The following is a 22,549-nucleotide window of genomic DNA, read 5'->3' on the forward strand; positions in this document are numbered from 1 at the left end:
GTTAGCCTGCAATTCAGGGGTTTTCCCAACTCTTCCACATCACAATCGGGTGTGGGTCTCACTCAGAGAAGATCGAGGGCATCTCTTTCATCACAAAACTAGGCCGTGGTAGAGCCTGATGAGCATACGCAAGGTGCTCATGGCCATCACTCCTTCCCGCAGAAAAGTTCCTTATGGTGCACAATCATAGAATCATAGAATAGTTAGGGTTGGAAAGGACCTTAAGATCATCTAGTTCCAACCCCCCCTGATGTGGGTAGGGACGCCTTACGCTAATTCATATCACCCAAGGCCTCGTCCAACCTGGTCTTGAACACTGCCAGGGATGGAGCATGGTCCTTCCTTGCTGTTGAGATTTGCCGCATCCCTGCAGAGCTGAGTTTCACCTCACGTATGGGTTTGTGCAGTCTTGACCTTCTGATTGAACATACTCAGTGTCTCCTGTGTCCTACAATGACCTGTGGGGAGCATGTGTCTCCGATGTTATCCGTAGTGCCTGACAGGAAAGCACTTGAGGTGAGCTCATAACTGAATTTGACCATGACTGATAGCCACGCTCACCGCTAATAAGGCAAAGGACGGAAACACACTCTAAATATCCTTCTGCACATGCCTGAGACATCTGAGTTGATCGATCTTATGAAGGTGCGGCACAGATGAGTTGTTCTGATATTCAGTGACAGAAAGCGGGAGCACAGTATTTCAGATGAAAGAGGCAAGGGCTTCATCATCAGCGAGTCCTTGGCAAGCAGCAACTACTACGTGTTCAGATGCTTCATGAGCAAGGAATGTTGGTTTCCCCCAGGGCTCTGGAACACAGCATAAAAGCCTGCTCTGCTCCAGGTTCTGCATCTTCCTCTCTTGCTTCCCTTTCCTCTAAGAGCAAGGTAAGCCTGAGACTGCTCTCTCTCTCTCTGTGGGCTGAAGTGCTGTGCTGGTGGCTACTCAGGCTGATATTGGGCTGCCTCTGCTTGGCCCTGCAAGGGAAATAGTCAACCCCTGAGACCTCTGTCCTTTTCATGGAGGTGGCTGGGGGGAGCTGGGAAGAGGAGGGTTTTCCAAGCAGGAAGGATCAGTGGGGCTCAGATGCAGAGATGTCTGCCCACCAGAATTTGCATGTCCATCAGACTGTCTCTACCAAATGGCCAAGTGCATGCAGTGCTCTCTTCAATGCAGCACTGTTTGCTCTGGAGATGGGCTGTGATCAGTCACTCCACAAGGGCTTTAACTCCAGTGTAATGGGACCTATTACAAAAGGGGCAACCCGCTGGGCCAGGGAGGGCGCTGGAAGTTGTAGAGTCGCTGCGTGTATTTAAAACAAGATCTGCCCACAGAGAGAGATGAAGAAGACAAGGACATGCTAATATTGAGGTTTGTGCTCCCTGCCTGCTCTGTGTTTCAGCTTTGCCTCGCTCACCGAGAGATGTCTTGCTTCAGACCATGTCCCCCACGCCCCTGCGGCACCTCTGGCCCAACGCCACTTGCAAGCAGTTGCAGTGAACCCTGCATCTCCCGCTGCGCTGACTCGACGGTGTTCATTGAGGCCTCCCCAGTGGTGGTGACCCTGCCGGGCCCCATCCTCACCTCTTTCCCGCAGAGCACAGCCGTGGGATCCTCTCTGTCAGCTGCTGTTGGGAGCTCCCTCAGCACTGGCGGGGTTCCCATCTCTTCTGGGGGCTCCCTTGGTCTCGGGGGCTCAGGCCTGTGTCTGCCTCCCCCCCGCTGCAGTCTGAACTGCTGAAGCTGGCGGATCATCCCCTTTGGAGCCGGAAGGAGGACGTGCACCCTGCATGAGCAGGAGCGTGGCCACGGCTTCCAGATGGGCTGCGTGTCCTCTTCCCACCTGGCAGGAGGGTCCTGTGCCCACTGCTCCTCACTGCTGGACGAGCCTCGCACTGCCTTCTCTGTCTCTGCTTTGCTCTGAGCCCCTAAGAGAAAGGGCTCCTTCTCTTCTGCTTTGCTGAACCTCCTACTGAGGTGGAGAGGGATCTGGAGTCAGGGACTGCTCTTGGTGGCCTGGGAATACCACCAGGTGAAGCAGAATGGGAAAAGGGAAGCTCTTTCTGTGGACCTTGTCCTTTGGAAACGGGCCCTTCTCTGTGCCTCCCCAAACCCTGCAGACGTCTTCCCTGGTCTCTCTTCTGTGCCCCTGCATTTGCTCCTTCTGATTAAAGACTATGTGCAGCATATCTGGAGTCTCGTGGTTGGTTGTTCTCCTCCTCCCTCACTTACCTGCTGTGCAAGGAGAGATCTGCTGTCTCTCATGACAGACAAGCATGGACTACTGCCATGTTTAGCTGGAGCTCCCTGAATTGATCGAGGATCAAAAATAAACAAGTTGACAAAGAGAAACAGAAAAGCCCCAGAGAAACTGAGCGAGGAAGAAGCAGTGGACAGAGTTGGATCTGTGGCTACTGCCAGAGGTATTGGTGGTCAAAGACGGGAAAAGGTTGCTCAGGGAGTAGAAGATTCTCCATCTTTGGAGATGTCTAACGTAGAACCAGACAAGGCCAGGAAAAACGTCCCCTGCTTGACCTGGACCTGGACTTTGTGATCTCCACCTCAGGTGTTGCGTGATTTGGTGAGAAACTGCTGGATGCCCCCATGCAGGAACAGCCAACAAGTGCAACAAGTGCACAGAGGGTGCAGGGGCCAATGATCCAGATCAGAGTGCGTGACACAACTGACCCAGCAGCAAAAGCAAGGCTGTCAAGGTGTAAGCATGCTGAGCAAGCCCTGAGGGAGCCAAAACCTTGCTCAAGGTCCCACTGAGATTTGAACTCAGATCGCTGGATTCAGAGTCCAGAGTGCTCACCATTACACCATGGGACCTCTGGGCGTATGCTCCATAGGTCTTTCCCCTGCAGCCACCCTGGCTGAGACATATGCTCCTGGCTCAGCCTGCCAGTCTTTCCATCTCCCTGGCCATCAGTCATCAAGGGCAGCATTCTTTCAGGGACACTGGGCACTTTTCACTCACAGAAGAGGAAGTGGCACAGCATTTTGTGCAAGCCTCGCATACCCTCTCTCAAAAGACACAGGCTGGTATCCCCGGAGAATCTTCCTGTTGCCTGATGAAAACTGCTGAAGACCTTTCCAGCTTAACATCCTCATCACTCATACCTCAAAGCGGACATTCACAGCCCAGTGATCGGTGGTTCAGTGCTTGCACTTGTGGGATCTGCTGGCGTTTTCCCCTTTCAACTCCGCATGCGGGACAGATTCTCAATCTGCCACTCTAAGTCATGGCCTGTCCTTTTTCTCACCTTGTAGCTCCTACTAAGCAGCCTTTGCCCAGATACCCTTACTCTCAGTTGCACTCCGAGCCAAGCTCCTGACCTTGACGAATGAGGCAATCATGACAGGGGGCAGCGGACGTGCTTCAACTGCAAGACCAACTAGTAGGAGGACCCAAAGCAGTTTGTTATGGGTTGCACAAGCTGGGCTGCCTTCCTCTGCTGGGGCAGTCTAGGCTGACTTCAAACCCTGTCCTTTCTTTCAGGGACACACTGTCCCCTTGCGCCCCAGACTGGCCTCTCCCTCATGGAGAACACTGGTTGCTCTCCTGAGATGGCTCCAGACTCAGGTGCATTTTGCTGCGAGCCTGAGCAGAGGCACTTTCCCTCATGCCTTGGGACCAGCACATTGCTTTAATCTTCTGATTAAAGACTATGTGCAACACAGCTGGAGATTCGTTGTGGTTTGTTTTCCTCTTCCCTCAGTTAGCTACCTGCTCTGCATGTGCTGATGTATCTTGCTACTCAGAGCTGTTTTGGAGGCTACAATCACGTAAGTTGCTCAGGCGTAAAACAAAGTGTCCTACGTGCAAGCATGCAGCCAACCACTAGATTCAGTGGCACTGATCTGTCTTGGAAATAATACATCCCTCTCCTCAATGATGCACCATGAATTCCTTTCATTCCTCACTGCTGCTAGAGATTTATGAACTTTGGGGCAGGTCCATGTCTTTTCCTGACTGAATGATGTTGTTTCATGTTCCTCTCTTGGTCAAACCTGCTCCCAGCAGAAAGTGGAAATCCTTCTGCAAAGTTTCCTTCTTCTGTTGATTTCTGCATGCCTTATGCCCTTACAGGGACTCCTCACGTGTGACCGTGAGGCTGATTCCCACTTTTGCACAGCTAGGGGCTCAGGCAGCCCTTCTAAAGGGTCACTGAGGTGGTTAAGGACTTGGATCATCTGTCATACAAGTACAGGCTGGGAGAGCTGGGCTTGGTTAGCCTATGGAAGGAAAGGCTGAGAGGGCATCCGATGCTTTTCTCTAAATATATGGGGCAGGAGAATGTACAAGTGGATTAAAGGATAGAGAACCATCCTCCTGCTTTCAGGTAGAAAATCTAGTTCTAAGAGGCTCCTTGTGTTTCCCTTGGTCCACAGACCATAAGCTGCAAGAAAAATTAAGTTGTTTCAATTCTTAGTTACCAGGAACACTATTACACCCAATGCCAGTAAACTTCAGGTTGTCTCTGCAATGCGGGAGCCTGGACAAGGTAGGTCAGCAGCCCTGCAGGTTGGCTGGGGTATTGGTCTCCAAGACATGCAGTCTTGATTGTTCAGGATAGTATTTCAAACCAAGTTACAGTGCTTAGCAGAGTCTGTTTCCAGGGAAGAGCGTGTTACAGGAAATAACACTTTGGTATTAGCACAGGCATTGTACGTACCAACATCCCCTCTGAAAGGGAGGAACCCCCACACTTGATCAGCCGGCACTGGAGAGTTGGAAAAGGTGGAGGATGAAGAGCAAATTCACTCGAGTGTGACTTCGAGACGTTACATAAAGGACAGGCCTCCTCGCGCTGATTCCCCAGATATGCATATCTGGCCTTGTTAAGCATAATGCATGCTTTGGTTCCCGCCAGGGCATTGTTGATCTTCATCTGTACCCTGCCACAGCAACATGCTTTTCTTACTAGGTGCAAGCAGCAACAGCAGGAGGTCCAGCTCTAGGCCAGACCAAAAATCCCTCTCCTCTCTCTGGCTCCTGTCCAACATCACAGTGAGGATCCCAGCCTGGAGCCACCTCAGCAGGAGAAATACACTCATCTCAGAAGGGTGTTCTCCAGGACCCCAAGCAGCTGACACTGTATCAGTATTTATTTCTCACCAGCAACCTTATCTGGGATCCCTGGGGGAGAAACTGGAATGAAGAGAGAAACTGTCCAACAAAACCAGATGTATCATGGTAGACAATGGAAGACCAGAGGCCAGTTGCTTTTCACCCAAGCTTACAGGAACACCATGCTGCCTCATGTGCTGCTCTAATCACAGCAGTCTGGGGTAGCACAATGGAGTTTACAAGATGAGTGGGTTGGGGACACGGAGGTGTTTGCAGGAGTCTGGAGAGCAGCAGAGGAGGGTTCTGTGCCTTTGAGCATGGCTGGTACAGCGATCAGCAGCGTTCCCTGTGAAGCAGCTGCTCTGTGCTTGCTTGCTTCCTTACTGGTGGGAAGCTGAGCAAGCAGCTCTGGAAAAGCAAGGCACCTTGAACACCATCAGAAGCAAAGTTCTAGGTGTGTTGGCCAGGAATCAAACCTGGGTCAACTGCTTGGAAGGCAGCTATGCTCACCACTATACCACCAGCTCTCTCTGTTTAGGGCTTTCACTATCTCATCTGAGTCACAGACCTGTCTCGCTCCTGCTTCTCAATGGACTGGCCAGCTTCCTCCTTCCAGCCCCTTGCACATACACTTCCTCAAGCTGATAAAAGTTGGTGTGTTTCTGCATATGTGAGGTGCTGGCTGGGGAATCAACTGCACTAGCCACAGACTTGTGGAGATCAGCATCAAGGACTATCCAGGGTTGGACCATAACACCAGGCAACCTGGTGGAGTTCCAGACATGGACTCTGTCTCGAACTATGGTACAGCATAGTGGTTTAAACCCAGCTGGCAACTGAGTACGACACAGCTGCTCGCTTACACCTCCCCACCCACCCTGGGCTGGATGGGGAGGAGAACTGAAAAAAAAAATGTAAAACCTGCGGATTGAGATAAGAACAGTTTAATAGCTAAAATAAAGCACGATATAATACTAATACTAATAACAAGGGAAATAACAAGGGGAGATACTATAAAACAAAAAGAGGGGGAAATATAAAACAATGAACACAAGTAATGCACAATACAATTGCTCACCGACACAAGCAGTCATGGGTCCCTTCCAGGTAGCTCCCCCCAGTTTATATACCGAGTATGATGTTCTATGGTATAGAATACCCCTTCTATGGTCACTCTTTTCCCTATCTTCAGTGGGATGGCAGGCATAGAAAATAGGATGAGAAAGCTTCCAGGTCAAGATAAATACAGGACCATGGAAAACACTATTGTGGGCAAAACAGACTCAGCATGGGGTGAATTAGCTTTTTGCCAAATGAAATAGATTCATATAGCAAGAAACAAAAGGACAAACATAAAACACCAGCTTTCCTCCCACTTACCCAGGCTGAACTTCACTCCAGACTCCTCTAACCAAGTGGCACAGGGGGAATGCATTCTCCTTCTGCCCTTTCTGAACCTCTCACTTTCTCCTCTCTCTGTCTCACATGTTTTACCCTTTCTGGAATATGTTTTCACAGGGAGGTTACAAATTTGGCTGATGGCACAGCTGTGTCCTGAAATGGGTCTACTGTGGAGATGGAATCACCTGTGTGCGATGCAGGGCAGCCCCTTAGCTCCTCTCACAGAGACCACCTGGAGCACCCCTTTTGCCCTAAACTACCCAACACCTAGCCACATATAGCCAATACAATGCCCATTGGGCATGGTTCCTTGGCCCTGTTCCTGACTGAACACACTACTGGCCATGGCAGAAACAGACCAGGACAGAGAAAGCCCCCAGGTGGTTGAGCCGACGACCTTGGTGCTCTCCAGACTAGCACCAGGCTTGTCCTGCTCCGTCCCTGGAGCCTGGGTGTCCGTGCTCGTGGCTGGGAAGTTGGGATTGAGCTGCCTGATGGGAAGGCAGAAACACCGACGTCCCCAGGACACCCACTGCCTTGTGGGGGGAAGGAGCTGAGGGAGAGCCAGGGCCATGGGTGCGCAGAGAGCAGGAGCGCAGCAGTGTGCGGAACCTTGCTGAAGGCATCAAGGTGGTGGTGTCCCCTGCCTCTGGAGTGAGAAGAAAAAAAAAAAACCAACAAAAAAAAACCCAACCAAAAGCAAATCACCAATTAGCAGAGGATGGTTTCGATCCATCGACCTCTGGGTTATGGGCCCAGCACGCTTCCGCTGCGCCACTCTGCTCCACCGGCAACCTTTTCTTAGACCTTCCACAGCCCAGCCTGATGCTCTGCGGCACTGCCAGCACCTGCGCTTGTTCTCACACCTCTTTCCCTTCCTCCTACCTGTGCTCTCCACATAGTTGTCCTTTTCCCCGAGCAGTTTGAGCTCTCCATTAACTTTGTTTGTACAAAACTTTTGACCTGGCTCGCCCCAAACTCTGTCAGGTGGATCACTTTTGAACCGGGACTCTCTTCTTTTATTTGGTCTCCCTCTGGACCCTCTTCTGGGGCCAGTGTGGTTTGTCCTCCCACTTCTGAGATGTTTGGATCCCATTCTGAGGTCAGTTTCTTGTGCCCTCCGGGATAGTTTGCCCCCCGCCCCAGCCCCGGATTCGTTTAATGCTCTAGTGGGAGAGACTACGTAGCCATCAAGTAATCATGTGACAGTTTAGATCATCCAGGAAAACTCCATGGTGCTGTCAGCTGTGCCTCAAATCTTGCAGTAGACACACGTTTCTGTATTGGAAGCCAGAGACCACATGGGGCACGATGAGACGTCTAAAAATGATGGAAAAAGCATTAAATCTGTGAATAACTCCCCTGATTTAGATCTGTGCATTTCTAAGTGCAGTGAACTACGTGAGATAATCAGTAGTTTTTCAGAGTCTTGCAATACAGTGTCCTTTTGACCTCTTTCATTACAAATATGAGAGGTGGAGTCATGACATCCCGCATCTTCTCCTTGTTTTTGTCACTTTCCTCTGGGAAAGGGTTGTCTCCCTAACATTTTTTTCAGGGCAGATCTCACCTCCTGATTGCTAAGGGTGTATATCAAGGGGTTCAGAGCTGGGGTGACAGCACTGTACATGAGAGACACTTGCACATCCATTCCAGGGGAGCTTACTGAGGAAGGTGGTGCATAATTGAAGGGCACTGGTATGTATAGCAGTGCCACAATGATGAGGTGGGAGATGCAGGTGGAGAAGGGCTTCCATCTTCCTTCCTGGGACTGGACATTACAGAAGAGGAAGGAGGTAATATAGAGATGGGAGAGGACTATGAGAGTGATGGAGACTAGGACAATAGATGTGGTGACAGCACTGAGGAGGGTCATGTTGAGGCTGGTACTACCGCAGGCCAAATTCAACAGTGGCTTAATGTCACAGCAGAAGTGATGGATGTGGTTGCGGTCACAGAAACTCAGTTGAGAGGTCATGACTGAGTGCATTGTGGCATGTACAAAGGCAGGGGACCAGCTGGCCAGAGCCAGCAGCAGACAAGTCCGTGGACTCATGACAAGGACGTAGCGCAAAGGGTTGCAAATTGCCACGTAGTGGTCATAGGCCATGGCGGCCAGGAGCACAGCCTTGGTACTGCCCAGGAAGTGGAAGAGGTGGAGCTGGGCGAAGCACGCACTGAAGGAGATGGGTTGATGCCCAAAGAGAAAGCCTGTCAACATCTTGGGAGCAGTGACTGCGGAGCAGAAAATGTCCAGGCAGGACAGGTTCCCCAGAAAGAAGTACATCAGTGTGTCTAGAGCCGGGGCTCAGATATCACGATGGCCACAATGGCACCATTTCCCAGAAGACTGGTAAAGTAGAGCAACAGAAAAGAGATGAAGAAAAAGTGCTGCAGCCCCTGCATGTCGGTGGGGCCCAAAAGGATGAACTCACTGACTGCTGTTTGGTTCAGCATTGCTAGAACAATAAGAAGCAAAGGCAAAATGTCAGGGTTCCACAGTTGTGAAGAGTAACAGTATTACAAAACTCACTGGCTTCTGCACTATTTTAATGCAAACAAATGCACAAGAGAGCAAAACACAGCACATGTAATCAAACATAAAAGCAGCATTGAAAGTCAAGACAGTAACACGGACAGAGGAACTTCAATGTAGTCTTCTACTTTCTGTTAGAAGAGGGTAGAATATTACAGAAGGTAAAATATTAATATAAAAACTTCCACCTATGCGTCACAGCAGAATATGTAAGATGCAAAACATTGCTGTTTGTTCACCTTCAGACGCGTTCGTATTTCAATTCTGCTAAACTGGAACTTTCTGCTGCAAACTTTGATCTCATCCTAGCGCTTCTAACTCATGATGTGAATCAGTCCTGATGCTTTCTTTCTACTGGTGTGCCGACATTTCATTATGCCAATCTCAACTTTCACATTTGTAATGGTTAGCACCTCTCACAGACAGTTTTTTGCTTTTAACAATTGCACAATTTCCATTCTTTTTATCAACAGCGCCAGAAGGTGCTCCAAGTAGTTTTTGCTGTACATTCAATGCAGTGATGATTAATACTGATGAATATAACAAATGAAAAAAAAAAAATTGCTTCCTAGATATTTCCTGTAAAGTTGTTAAACACATATAGATGATCTTTCTTGCCCGTTCCATTGTACTGCATACTTTCATTGAAAATAGATGATTTTTGGAAGTCATTATGCTGTATCTCCAGCCCTGTCACTCTTTTTCTCTTACTTCTTCAGCTTATTATTTCAGCATGAAAACAGCAAGCAAGCAGAAAACTTTTCAACTGATTTCATAATAAAAGAACATCAGCATGTAGCCTTAAGGTAATTTAGGCACATACGTGTTCACTCTAAAAACCTGATCACATTCTCTGAAAATACTTTTAGTCTGATCTCTGAACAAGCTCTGGTGGAAAGATTAGATTTGATAATATTATAGACTTAGGAAAATTTTAGTCAGACATCTGTGTTTGAAGAGATCTAGGTACAATTCTAATTTTAAGACTCTTACTTAAAGACTAATGCAAAAAAAAAAAAAAAAAAGGTTTTGCATGCAGAAGCATACCTATCTTTCCAACTACAGAAATTCCATCGTGAAAAAGGGTAATTCTGCACAAAGCTCACCTCATCAGCAATCAGCATTTTCTCACTGTAGGAAGACCGGGGCAGATAATGAGCCAGAAGGCAAAGCAGAGGACAGAACAACTTAATTTCTGGGGTTATAAGACAGAATTTGGGTTCTCCTTTTATTTGTCCATATTGACTTGGCATTCTTCTAGCTCAGAGATTAATACTGCAGGTGTGATGAGAAGGACTACTGCAAGTTCCCAGAGGCTTGTAGTTATTCAGGTAGGATGCAAGGAGGAAGCTTTGCAAATTGCACCAGAAGTCTCTCATGACCTAGTTAGAGATGGGGAGGGAAAGTCTTTTTGCCGTGTCTAGAATGTGCAAAATATTGACAACATCACACAGGAAGTAAATTGCCTGCTGCTTTGGCAAGTCTTCTGAGACGAGATTTGTGATTCAATGGTGAGTTGCAGAGCAATGAACAAAGTGTTCCTTAAATGTACTGCATGGGTGAGCCACCTGCAAAACAGAAGAAAAAAAAAGACAACATCCATGCATTCTTCTCAGGCCGCCTGTCCTTGCTTCCACCTTTTATAAGCCTCTTTTTTCCCTCTGAATTTCCTCAGCAGCTCCTTATCCATCCAAGGAGGTCTCCTGGCCCTCCTGCAGCGCTTCCTCCTAGTTGGGACACAGCACGCCTGAGCTTGTAGCAGGTGATCCTTGAATATCAACCAAGAGTCTTGGGCCCCCCTGCCCTCTATGTACTTACAGAAGTCCTTCTTGCTGTCTTTGACGTCCCTGGGCAGATTCAATTCCATTTCAGTTTTGTCTTTCAGAACTGCATCTCTGCATGCTCAGGCAGACCACAATATTTGAAAAGTAATAATTCTTAATTATCTCATGCACTTTCATCATGCATACTGCCAGACAGATGCTTTAGGGAATATAACTGTGTAGGCAATCAGAAAAACCCCACCAACGAGCACACATGCACACACATGCACCACACACTCTAGAGTCACCATGCTCTAAAAAGGCAAGCAGAGACTAGGAGCCCTTGAGGCTCAGTGGAGGATGATGATTCAACTGTTGACAGCTGTTGTGAAAGAAACCAAAATCATCTCAATATGAAACGAAACTAGAGGTTTGGGATTGTGGGTTTTTTTTTTTGTTTGGGTTTTTTTTTGACAAAGGAGTTAGAACTGCAACAACAAAGTTATAGAAATGCAGACCTAGAGTACAGCAAAATTCATTTTAGGGTATTGATTACTGTTAAAATAAGATAACTTGTGTATTTATTAGGGCAGAAGCAAGCCTTGCCACGCCTATTAGCATCACAAGTGGGAGCTGTGAGAGCATGAGCTGAACATAGGTATGTCCAGCCACACAGCTGCAGACACTGACCTATCAGAGACACTTCTGTCTGACTCAGTCCTGAAAGGGGACTGTTCCCCAAAAGAAGTGTGGCATGGCTGGTGATGCAGCCCAGGACTGCATCAGTTGGTTTCTGGGCTGAAGCACACACTGCTGAGTCATGGTGAGCTTTTTGTCAACAGTCACTCCCAAGTCCTTGTCCTCAGGGCTGCTCTTATTCCAGCCTGTGTTTGTGCGTGATATTGTTCCCAACACTTGTCACTGGTCTCCACTTGAACATCAAGTTGTTGACCACAACTCTTTGAGTGTGACAATCCAGCCAATTTGACTGTACCTCAAAACCTGCTGTCATCAGCAAAACTGGCGAGCATGCACTTGATCCCAATGTCCATGTCACTGACAGAAATGTTAAACAGCTCCGGGTCCAATACCAAGAAATCCCAGTCGTCACTTGAACATAAAGCTTTTGACCATAACTCTTTGAGTGCAACAATCCAGCCAATTCTTTAAGTAAATTTCCTTTGGGAAATTAATTGAGTGACTGATTTCCCCCAAGTCAATCTGTTTTGCCTGTGATGGTAATTGGTAATTGATCTCCCTGACCCACAAGCTGTTTTATCTGTTTTCTCTCCCTGTCCTGTCCTGTTGAGGAGGGTGAGTGAGAAAGCGGTGGAGAGGGAGCATGTCAGTCAGCCAAAGCCAGGCCCCTGCACATGGCTAAAGATATTTGCATTCACACAGGTGAGAAAACACACAGAAACGAGAAAACCACGTCACTCATGGAAGACCAGAAGCAGAATAAAATCTGCATGGAGTACAGTCAAGGAGTCAGGGCTCAAGTTAAACCTCTTGCAACAGGAGAATATTAATGGCTCTTCTGTGGTGTTTCCCAGCTGTGATGCACTGGTACAACAGCTTTATTCTTGTTCCATGTTTGACTTGTCTTTCCAGTTTTTTCAGGATACAAGCCTAGACTTTGCTGGAGTTGATTAAGTGTTAAATACTGCAGTCTTTAGTTCACATCACCTGATTTTTCACCTATGATGTCTTACACTGAGTCACCATGATATCATGGAGAGTGCTTCAGATGTCCAGCTAGACAGCTACCAAAACAAATCTACAATTTTCAGTATGAAGTGGACAAAAGCAGTAACTCCCCCGCCCCCAACCACTCAAAGTTATCATGTTACAGTGCTCTATATCCATAACACCATTGCTACTCAAGTATTTTTTATGATCTTTTGAAAGTCTCTTCTGCTAATGGGAAACCAGCTTATGTCAAATTCCATTTTTCTATAGTATTAGTATTTCTATAGTAAACTAGGTAAGAAAAAGAATGAGAGAATATCCTATTATTACTGTTACTTATTTCACACATACAGCTCTGAACATGTGAAAGGAAACTGCTTAAAATATCCTAAAATATACTGCATAGTTATACAGATCATGGACAAAAAAAGATCATTCAACATATGATATATACATATATATTAGTGATACAGTAAAGGCAGAAAAAAAAAATAAATCCATGATTCTGTTTCTGTGTCTTTTAAGGATCAGCCAAGTATGTTTTGGCTGCAACAGTCCCAGAAGTTTCCTGTCAAATAATTTTGTTAGCACACCTGATGAGAAGATAAATTCATGGAAATAGGCAGCAAGTTGTAAATGTTAGTAACCACTGTATATGGTCAGCTGTTTGTATGCTGAGAATCTTTTTACTCCCCAGAGCTCTTCTTAAATGAAAACTCAGAATATGGATTTTATATGGTTTGATGAAACAAACAAGTGCGTGAACACTTTTATTAACTCAAACTTTTTTATGTTTGGGTTGCCCTTTTGCAATATGTATGTCTATCTTCTGTTCACCTAATTTAGAGAAGATGAATCCCGCAGCCTCTGACTGCTAAAAATGAACTTGTATGGGTTCCCCAGCTGGGACCTTTTACACTGTGGTCACTGTCATATGCAATACAAATTTCACCTCATGGCTTAAACCCCATTTTACTTGCTACTGTAGCTATTTCTGAGACTGCAGGTCTGTCCCAGGCTACTATTTTTTTTTGTATTATAGGGCTGTTGGTTTTTTTTCTCTTTTAGGATGGGACCTGTTGAGGACATGAAGACAGGAAACCAAACGGTCACTACTCACTTCTTACTTTTGGGGTTTTCCTTCCATGGCAAGATGCAGCTCCTATTTTTCACACTGATTTCCACCATGTCCCTGGCCATCTTGATAGGGAACTCTCTAACTGTTGTGATCGCAGCCATTGACCCTGTCCTACACGCTCCCATGTACTACTTCCTAGGGAATTGTCGTGGTTTAAACCCTAGCCAGACAGCCTGTTCACTCACTCCCAGTGAGTGGTGCCAGGCTGAGAGCACCTGGAGGAACGGGGAGGAGGATCGAAAGAGTGCAACTCCCATGGGTTGAGACAAGAACAGTCCAGCAACCAGTGTACAACACAAATCACCACCGCTACCACCAACGACAACAATAAGAGAAAATAACAAGGGAAGAAAATACAATACCACCGGCCAAGAAATGAGTCCGATCCAGAAGCCCGTGTCCTTCCAGGTAACTCCCAGTTACCCCCCACCCCGGGCATGACGTGCTGTGGTATGGAATACCTCTTTGGCTAGCCTGGGTCAGGCACCCCATCTCTGCTTCCTCCCGGCTTCCCCTCCTCCCTGGCAGAGCATGAGCCTCACAAAGTCCTTGGTCAGGGTAAACATCACTTAGCAACAACCGAAAACATCGGTTTCACCAGCACTGTTCCCAGGCTGGAAGTCAAAACAGCACTGCACCAGCTACCACAAAGGAGAAAAATGACTGCTACTGCTGAACCCAGGACAGGAATCTTGCCTCAACAGAGATCTGCTACAGCCTGAGAATTGTCCCCAGGATGCTCATGATTCTGCTGGTGGAGGGAAAAATTATTTCCTTCACAGCTTGCGCCTTGCAGCTCAACTGTGTTATTCTTTTTGTTACTTGTGTTTTCTCTTAGGTGCAATGGCTTATGACCGGCAAGTAGCAATATGCCATCCACTGCATTATGCCACCATGATGAACAGGGATCGCTGCTTCAAGATGGCTTTTGGGTCTTGGCTGTCTGGTGTCCCTGTGACTCTGGGCTTCACCACCTGGTTATTTACCCTGCCCTTCTGCGGGAGAAACACAGTCGACCATTTCTTTTGTGATGTTTCTCCTGTGTTAAAGCTGGTGTATGCAGACACAGCCCTGTTTGAGCTACTGATTTTTATTGCTATTGTCATAATAGTGATGATTCCCTTTTCTCTGATAGCCAGCTCTTATCTTTGTGTTATCCATGCTGTTCTTCAGATACCCTCGGCTGTGGGCCAGAGGAGAGCCTTTTCCACCTGTGCAGCTCACCTGGTGGTAGTCACTCTTTTTTACAGCACAACTGGCATCATTCACCTGCCGCCCAAGTCCAGCTTCTCATCCAACATGAAGAAAATGGTTTCCCTGTTTTACACAGTTGTCACCCTCATGCTCAACCCCATCATCTACAGCTTGAGGAATCAGGAAGTCAAGCAAAGCTTGAGGAGATGCATGACAAATGGTTATTTAAGAAGCAGGAGACAGATTCCTTGTAGCTGCATGGAACGGAAGTGTTTCCATAGTTAAAAAATTAAATGGAATTTATGAATAAAGTGAAAGCCTTTCAAAAATACCTGTGCTGTTTTATCAGTCCTTTGCTGTTATATTCAGATATACCTGACCTTTTTTACTTAGATATTAGAATAAATTATAGTTGTTGTAATTCTGACCTTACAAACAAAAAAGTAAACCCAGTGTAGTGGAGTTTTATAATCACTAAAGTGGATTATAAAATTCTTACCTTCCCACATCATTATACGTTTATCCCTGTAAGTATATAAAGTCTCTGTCTGGGGAAAAAAAATGTTGGTTTCCCTCTCCATCAAAGCAAAAGTGGTAGCCTGGAAATTTCCCCCCACAGAAAAAAAAACCTCAGTAGTGAGTTGAGACACAAGTTAGTACCTTATGAATGGAGGGGATGAGCTGTGTCTCCAGGATGTGTCCTTCCTACTGATGTGAGAGATTGGGTTCAGGCCTAGACCTGATCTGATTTTTTTCCTGTTGGAACAAAGATCTCATTCCCAAACTAGCTAGTAACTTGCTCAGTTCAAAACTAAAAGGGTAAACTGAAACATTGCCAGCTAGCTGCAGCAGCTTTGTTTTAATTAATTCCCTTCTCATGTAGGCTAAAAGTAAGCTAGGAGGGGATTATTTCCTAACTCTTCGAGCCTGATACTTTCTGTCTGATTGGTTTTCTGACTTGCCAGATGGAGCGTTCATGAAAGCAGACTTTGACTTCTGCTTTTATTTTCTCTCTGCTTATTTTGATCTAACTGTAACCCCAATTCTGGTATTGCTTATAGCTGAGCAGCATTTTCTCTTCCAATTTGTGTGATTAATACCTAGCTTACATCACTGTCTCTTAGACCAGAAGCCACAAAGGCTTTCTACTATGCAAAAGAACAATGATACAATTCCTTGTACATTTGGTATACATGGAGACGTTTGGGCAGTGGGGAACAGCAGGTCGTGTGATGCCCAAACTAGAACAGGTTTATCCTGAAGGACTGCAGGCCCCAGAGAGGACCCACACTGGAGGATGGGAAAAGCATGACGAGGAAGGAGCAGCAGAGGAAAACTGTTATGAATAGAGCACTACCCTTCATTCCCCATCCTTCCTATTACTCTCGCATTCCTTCCATAACATGAGCTGAGAGGAGGTAGAAGATTGGGGAATAGAGGAGTGAAGTTGAGCCTGGGAAGATAAAGGAGGAGTGGGAGGAAGGTGTTTTAGTTTTATCTTTTTTTTTTTACCATCCAATCTATTTTAATTGGAAAAAAAAAATTATTGTTTTCCCAAAGTCACTCTGTTTTGCACATGACGGTTGATAATCAGCCAAGGATTTCCCAACTCAAGAGCTTTTACATCTTCTTTTCTCCTCCTGTCCTGTCCTGCTGAGGAGGGGACTTGAGAGAACGCCTAAGTAGGAGTCTGGCTGCAGTACAAGGTCAACCCACCACAACAGTGTTACAAGTATTGGTAAGAGGTGATTTGGGGAATAAGAACGAGATAAAATGGGAAATAATAGGAAAGGGCTAGAAGAATGGCATTTTAAGACAAAGCTGAAATGGAATTGAATCTGCCCAGGGACGTCAAAGACAGCAAGAAGGACTTCTGTAAGTACACAGGTGATAAAAGGCAGACTAGGGTAAATGCATGCCCATTTTTGAATGAGCGGGGCGAACTGGTGATGCAGGATGTAGAAAAGGTTGATATGACAAATGTTTCAGGAATCCCAGGTCCTAGAGATCAGAGGGAGAGTCTGTAGCAAGGCTGGTATATCCTTGGTGAAGTAAGATCAGGTCAGGGAATACCAGTAAGTCCATTAACCCTAATACGTAAGTCCATTAACCCTAATATGTAAGTCCATTAACCCTAATGGGATGCTCCCATGAGTGTTGAAGTTTCTGGTCGATGTCTATTCTAGCATCAACCATTCTGTGATTCTGTGATCCACCTTCTGTGCAGAAAGGGCAAAGAGGGACATGCCTAACTGATCTCCTGTCATCTACCAAACCAGTCATTTCATTGCAGAAAAATATTATGTCAGTGAAGCATGACTTTTTCTTGGTGAAGCTGTGTTGACCACTGGTCATGATCACATTCATGTTCTTCATGTGCCTGGAAAGGGTTCACAGGAGAGAACTGTGGAATCATGAATTCCCCTTTTTGCCCTTTTAAAAGCCAGGAGTGAGATCTGTTTTCCTTCAGCCTAACACATCTCTCCCAGTCATCGAAAGATTACTGAGAGTTGCCTCAATGTGATATCAGCCAGCTCCTTCAACACTCATGGGAGAATACCTATGATGTTTTACTCAGCAATAAAAGGCCAGGGAGTGGAGGAGGAAGGGGGCATGTTCATGCTTAAGGTGTTTGTCTTCACAAGCAACAGTCAGGCATGCTGAGCCTCTGCTCCCTAGGAAGTTGTTAGACATTGCCCAAAGATGGGAAGTAATCAATTAATTCCCTTTTTGCTTGTCTGTACAGCTTTCACTCTCCTTATTAAACTGTCATTACCTTGATCCATGAGTCTCCTCCCTTTGATTTTGTCCCCACAGGAGAGTGGAGTGGGCAAGAAGTAAGGTGCTTATATATAGTTGCAGAAAATTTAAGACTAAACTTGGCATTTTTCAATTAACCCCCTTCATCATACAAGTAGTTTTCCACTTTCACTTCTGTGTTAAGTAAATACTTTGTGCTTGTCTAAACATGTCTTCACCTGTAACACAGACTCCTGAAGCTCCAGTTTGTGGTGTTATGATGGCGTGCAGCCTGCTGTCACCGCATCGTACACCACCTGACACGTTGGTTTGCATTTGGACAGTGTGACTTTCTCCCCTGAACATGAACTCTCCCTGAGTAGTCATGGGCCATTAAATAAAGCTAGCAAAGGCAGTGTCGACATAACCTGTACAGTGGAAAAATTAGATACCTTTGTAAGGATACGTAGAAGGGCAATGGCCACTCCTTTAGGGGTACCTGGTCAAGGACCTCTTTCAGTGTGACATGGCATAATGAGAAATGGAGGAAGCAATGAACAAGAACTTACAGGGATACAAATCTGATCAACAGATGATAAGGGAGTGTTGTGGTTTAAACCCAGTGGGCACAGATGGCCCATGCCAGTACCCGGTCTGTGCCCAACGGGACTTGTGAATGTGCAATGTCTGTGGGACCAGTGTGTGAGTGTGTGTGTTTGCTAGTGAACATCAAGCTATATCAGATGGCAAGCAGGGAACCCATGAAGCAGACAGGAGGGCCTGGGACCTGGGCATAGATACCAGGTGGGGGCTGTGTTGATGGTTGAGGGGTCCACAAACATGCCTACGTTTATGAACCCAGAGTGCATCGCATGTGTGCCTGCACTACTGAACTTCTACCTCTATCAGCTGAAGATAGAGGTAGAAGTTCATCCTTGAAGCTGTTAGGGATAACAGGAAGGTCTTCTATAGGTATGTTGCCAAATGAAGACAAACTAGGGATAGTGTGGGCCCTCTTCGGAAGGAAACAGGAGAACTAGCTACCCTGTGTTTGGAGAACACAGAGGTTCTCAACGACTTGACGGGCAAGTGCTCCTGCCATGCCACTCAAGACTTGGAAGGCAAACGCAGGGACTGTGAGATTGAAGACCTTAGGCCCACTGTAGGAGAGGATGAGATCTGAGATCACCTCAGGAACCTGAATGTGCACAAGTCCATGGGACCTGACGAAATCCATCTGTGGGCCCTGAGGGAGGCCGGTAACGAGTGGTGACCCTCAGGTGTTGGGACCAATCCTGTTCAACATCTTTGTCAGCGACATGGACAGTGGGATTAATGCACCCTCATCAAGTTTGCCGATGACACCAAGCCGTGTGGTTCAGTAGAGACGCTGGAGGAAAGGGAAGGGATCTAGAGGGATTCTTTGAAAGGTGGGCCAATTCCCGGCAGTGTTCAAGGCCAGGTTGGACAGCGCCTTGGGCGACATGGTCTAGTGTGAGAGGTCCCTGCCCACAGCAGGGGGGTTGGAACTGGATGATTTTAAGGTTCTTTCTAACCCAACCCCTTCAAAAGGACTCTGTGGATGAAGCACTCTATAGACAGATGGGAACAGCCTCATGCTCGCAGACCCTTGTCCTCATGGGGGACTTCAACCATCCTGCTATCTGGTGGAGGGACGGTACGGCCCGGCACAAGCTGTCCAGGAGGTTCCTCAGTTGTGTGGAAGACAACTTCCTCCTGCAAGTAATAGAGGAGCCGACAAGGAGAAGTGCCATCTTTGACCTCGTGCTTACCAACAGGGAGGGTCTGGTTGGAAATGTGATGCTCCAGGGCAGCCCTGGGTATAGCGATCATGAGATGGTTGAGTTTGAGATCCTCAGGACAGTGAGGAGAGCGTGCAGCAAGCTCACTGCCCTGGACTTCAAGAGAGCACACTTTGGCCTCTTCAGGAACCTGCTTAGTAAGGTTCCATGGGATATAGCCCTAGAGGACTTCTGTAAGTACATAGAGGACAGGGGGGCCCAAGACTCTTGGTTGATATTCAAGGATCACCTGCTACAAGCTCAGGCGTGCTGTGTCCCAACTAGGAGGAAGCGCTGCAGGAGGGCCAGGAGACCTCCTTGGATGGATAAGGAGCTGCTGAGGAAATTCAGAGGGAAAAAAGAGGCTTATAAAAGGTGGAAGCAAGGACAGGCGGCCTGAGAAGAATGCATGGATGTTGTCTTTTTTTTCTTCTGTTTTGCAGGTGGCTCACCCATGCAGTACATTTAAGGAACACTTTGTTCATTGCTCTGCAACTCACCATTGAATCACAAATCTCGTCTCAGAAGACTTGCCAAAGCAGCAGGCAATTTACTTCCTGTGTGATGTTGTCAATATTTTGCACATTCTAGACACGGCAAAAAGACTTTCCCTCCCCATCTCTAACTAGGTCATGAGAGACTTCTGGTGCAATTTGCAAAGCTTCCTCCTTGCATCCTACCTGAATAACTACAAGCCTCTGGGAACTTGCAGTAGTCCTTCTCATCACACCTGCAGTATTAATCTCTGAGCTAGAAGAATGCCAAGTCAATATGGACAAATAAAAGGAGAACCCAAATTCTGTCTTATAACCCCAGAAATTAAGTTGTTCTGTCCTCTGCTTTGCCTTCTGGCTCATTATCTGCCCCGGTCTTCCTACAGTGAGAAAATGCTGATTGCTGATGAGGTGAGCTTTGTGCAGAATTACCCTTTTTCACGATGGAATTTCTGTAGTTGGAAAGATAGGTATGCTTCTGCATGCAAAACCTTTTTTTTTTTTTTTTTTTTTTTTTGCATTAGTCTTTAAGTAAGAGTCTTAAAATTAGAATTGTACCTAGATCTCTTCAAACACAGATGTCTGACTAAAATTTTCCTAAGTCTATAATATTATCAAATCTAATCTTTCCACCAGAGCTTGTTCAGAGATCAGACTAAAAGTATTTTCAGAGAATGTGATCAGGTTTTTAGAGTGAACACGTATGTGCCTAAATTACCTTAAGGCTACATGCTGATGTTCTTTTATTATGAAATCAGTTGAAAAGTTTTCTGCTTGCTTGCTGTTTTCATGCTGAAATAATAAGCTGAAGAAGTAAGAGAAAAAGAGTGACAGGGCTGGAGATACAGCATAATGACTTCCAAAAATCATCTATTTTCAATGAAAGTATGCAGTACAATGGAACGGGCAAGAAAGATCATCTATATGTGTTTAACAACTTTACAGGAAATATCTAGGAAGCAATTTTTTTTTTTTCATTTGTTATATTCATCAGTATTAATCATCACTGCATTGAATGTACAGCAAAAACTACTTGGAGCACCTTCTGGCGCTGTTGATAAAAAGAATGGAAATTGTGCAATTGTTAAAAGCAAAAAACTGTCTGTGAGAGGTGCTAACCATTACAAATGTGAAAGTTGAGATTGGCATAATGAAATGTCGGCACACCAGTAGAAAGAAAGCATCAGGACTGATTCACATCATGAGTTAGAAGCGCTAGGATGAGATCAAAGTTTGCAGCAGAAAGTTCCAGTTTAGCAGAATTGAAATACGAACGCGTCTGAAGGTGAACAAACAGCAATGTTTTGCATCTTACATATTCTGCTGTGACGCATAGGTGGAAGTTTTTATATTAATATTTTACCTTCTGTAATATTCTACCCTCTTCTAACAGAAAGTAGAAGACTACATTGAAGTTCCTCTGTCCGTGTTACTGTCTTGACTTTCAATGCTGCTTTTATGTTTGATTACATGTGCTGTGTTTTGCTCTCTTGTGCATTTGTTTGCATTAAAATAGTGCAGAAGCCAGTGAGTTTTGTAATACTGTTACTCTTCACAACTGTGGAACCCTGACATTTTGCCTTTGCTTCTTATTGTTCTAGCAATGCTGAACCAAACAGCAGTCAGTGAGTTCATCCTTTTGGGCCCCACCGACATGCAGGGGCTGCAGCACTTTTTCTTCATCTCTTTTCTGTTGCTCTACTTTACCAGTCTTCTGGGAAATGGTGCCATTGTGGCCATCGTGATATCTGAGCCCCGGCTCTAGACACACTGATGTACTTCTTTCTGGGGAACCTGTCCTGCCTGGACATTTTCTGCTCCGCAGTCACTGCTCCCAAGATGTTGACAGGCTTTCTCTTTGGGCATCAACCCATCTCCTTCAGTGCGTGCTTCGCCCAGCTCCACCTCTTCCACTTCCTGGGCAGTACCAAGGCTGTGCTCCTGGCCGCCATGGCCTATGACCACTACGTGGCAATTTGCAACCCTTTGCGCTACGTCCTTGTCATGAGTCCACGGACTTGTCTGCTGCTGGCTCTGGCCAGCTGGTCCCCTGCCTTTGTACATGCCACAATGCACTCAGTCATGACCTCTCAACTGAGTTTCTGTGACCGCAACCACATCCATCACTTCTGCTGTGACATTAAGCCACTGTTGAATTTGGCCTGCGGTAGTACCAGCCTCAACATGACCCTCCTCAGTGCTGTCACCACATCTATTGTCCTAGTCTCCATCACTCTCATAGTCCTCTCCCATCTCTATATTACCTCCTTCCTCTTCTGTAATGTCCAGTCCCAGGAAGGAAGATGGAAGCCCTTCTCCACCTGCATCTCCCACCTCATCATTGTGGCACTGCTATACATACCAGTGCCCTTCAATTATGCACCACCTTCCTCAGTAAGCTCCCCTGGAATGGATGTGCAAGTGTCTCTCATGTACAGTGCTGTCACCCCAGCTCTGAACCCCTTGATATACACCCTTAGCAATCAGGAGGTGAGATCTGCCCTGAAAAAAATGTTAGGGAGACAACCCTTTCCCAGAGGAAAGTGACAAAAACAAGGAGAAGATGCGGGATGTCATGACTCCACCTCTCATATTTGTAATGAAAGAGGTCAAAAGGACACTGTATTGCAAGACTCTGAAAAACTACTGATTATCTCACGTAGTTCACTGCACTTAGAAATGCACAGATCTAAATCAGGGGAGTTATTCACAGATTTAA

The 22,549-nt window shown here is 46.2% G+C and overlaps 3 protein-coding genes and 2 non-coding genes across 5 annotated transcripts; 2 read left to right on the forward strand and 3 right to left on the reverse strand.

Annotated features, from left to right (window-relative positions):
* Positions 1-2,760: 2,760 nt before the first annotated feature.
* On the reverse strand, positions 2,761-2,832 carry TRNAQ-CUG (transfer RNA glutamine (anticodon CUG)). The gene has a single exon. It is a non-coding gene; the product is annotated as a tRNA-Gln (tRNA).
* Positions 2,833-7,187: 4,355 nt separating this feature from the next.
* Positions 7,188-7,259, reverse strand: TRNAM-CAU (transfer RNA methionine (anticodon CAU)). The gene has a single exon. It is a non-coding gene; the product is annotated as a tRNA-Met (tRNA).
* Positions 7,260-7,988: 729 nt separating this feature from the next.
* LOC130606116 (olfactory receptor 12D2-like) lies at positions 7,989-8,932 on the reverse strand. The gene is given in 2 exon segments (XM_057422135.1): positions 7,989-8,774; positions 8,777-8,932. Coding segments are annotated over 2 exon segments (942 nt in total).
* Positions 8,933-13,532: 4,600 nt separating this feature from the next.
* On the forward strand, positions 13,533-15,080 carry LOC130606114 (olfactory receptor 10A7-like). Its single transcript, XM_057422132.1, is given in 3 exon segments — positions 13,533-13,738; positions 14,286-14,422; positions 14,425-15,080. Coding segments are annotated over 3 exon segments (999 nt in total).
* Positions 15,081-21,433: 6,353 nt separating this feature from the next.
* LOC130606117 (olfactory receptor 12D2-like) lies at positions 21,434-22,377 on the forward strand. The gene is given in 2 exon segments (XM_057422136.1): positions 21,434-21,589; positions 21,592-22,377. Coding segments are annotated over 2 exon segments (942 nt in total).
* Positions 22,378-22,549: the final 172 nt, after the last annotated feature.

The sequence above is a fragment of the Pezoporus wallicus genome, unplaced genomic scaffold (genome assembly GCF_028554395.1).
Source record: "Pezoporus wallicus isolate ANWC-B61680 ecotype Strahan unplaced genomic scaffold, APGP_CSIRO_Pwel_v1 contig_8476, whole genome shotgun sequence".
Taxonomy (NCBI): domain Eukaryota; kingdom Metazoa; phylum Chordata; class Aves; order Psittaciformes; family Psittacidae; genus Pezoporus; species Pezoporus wallicus.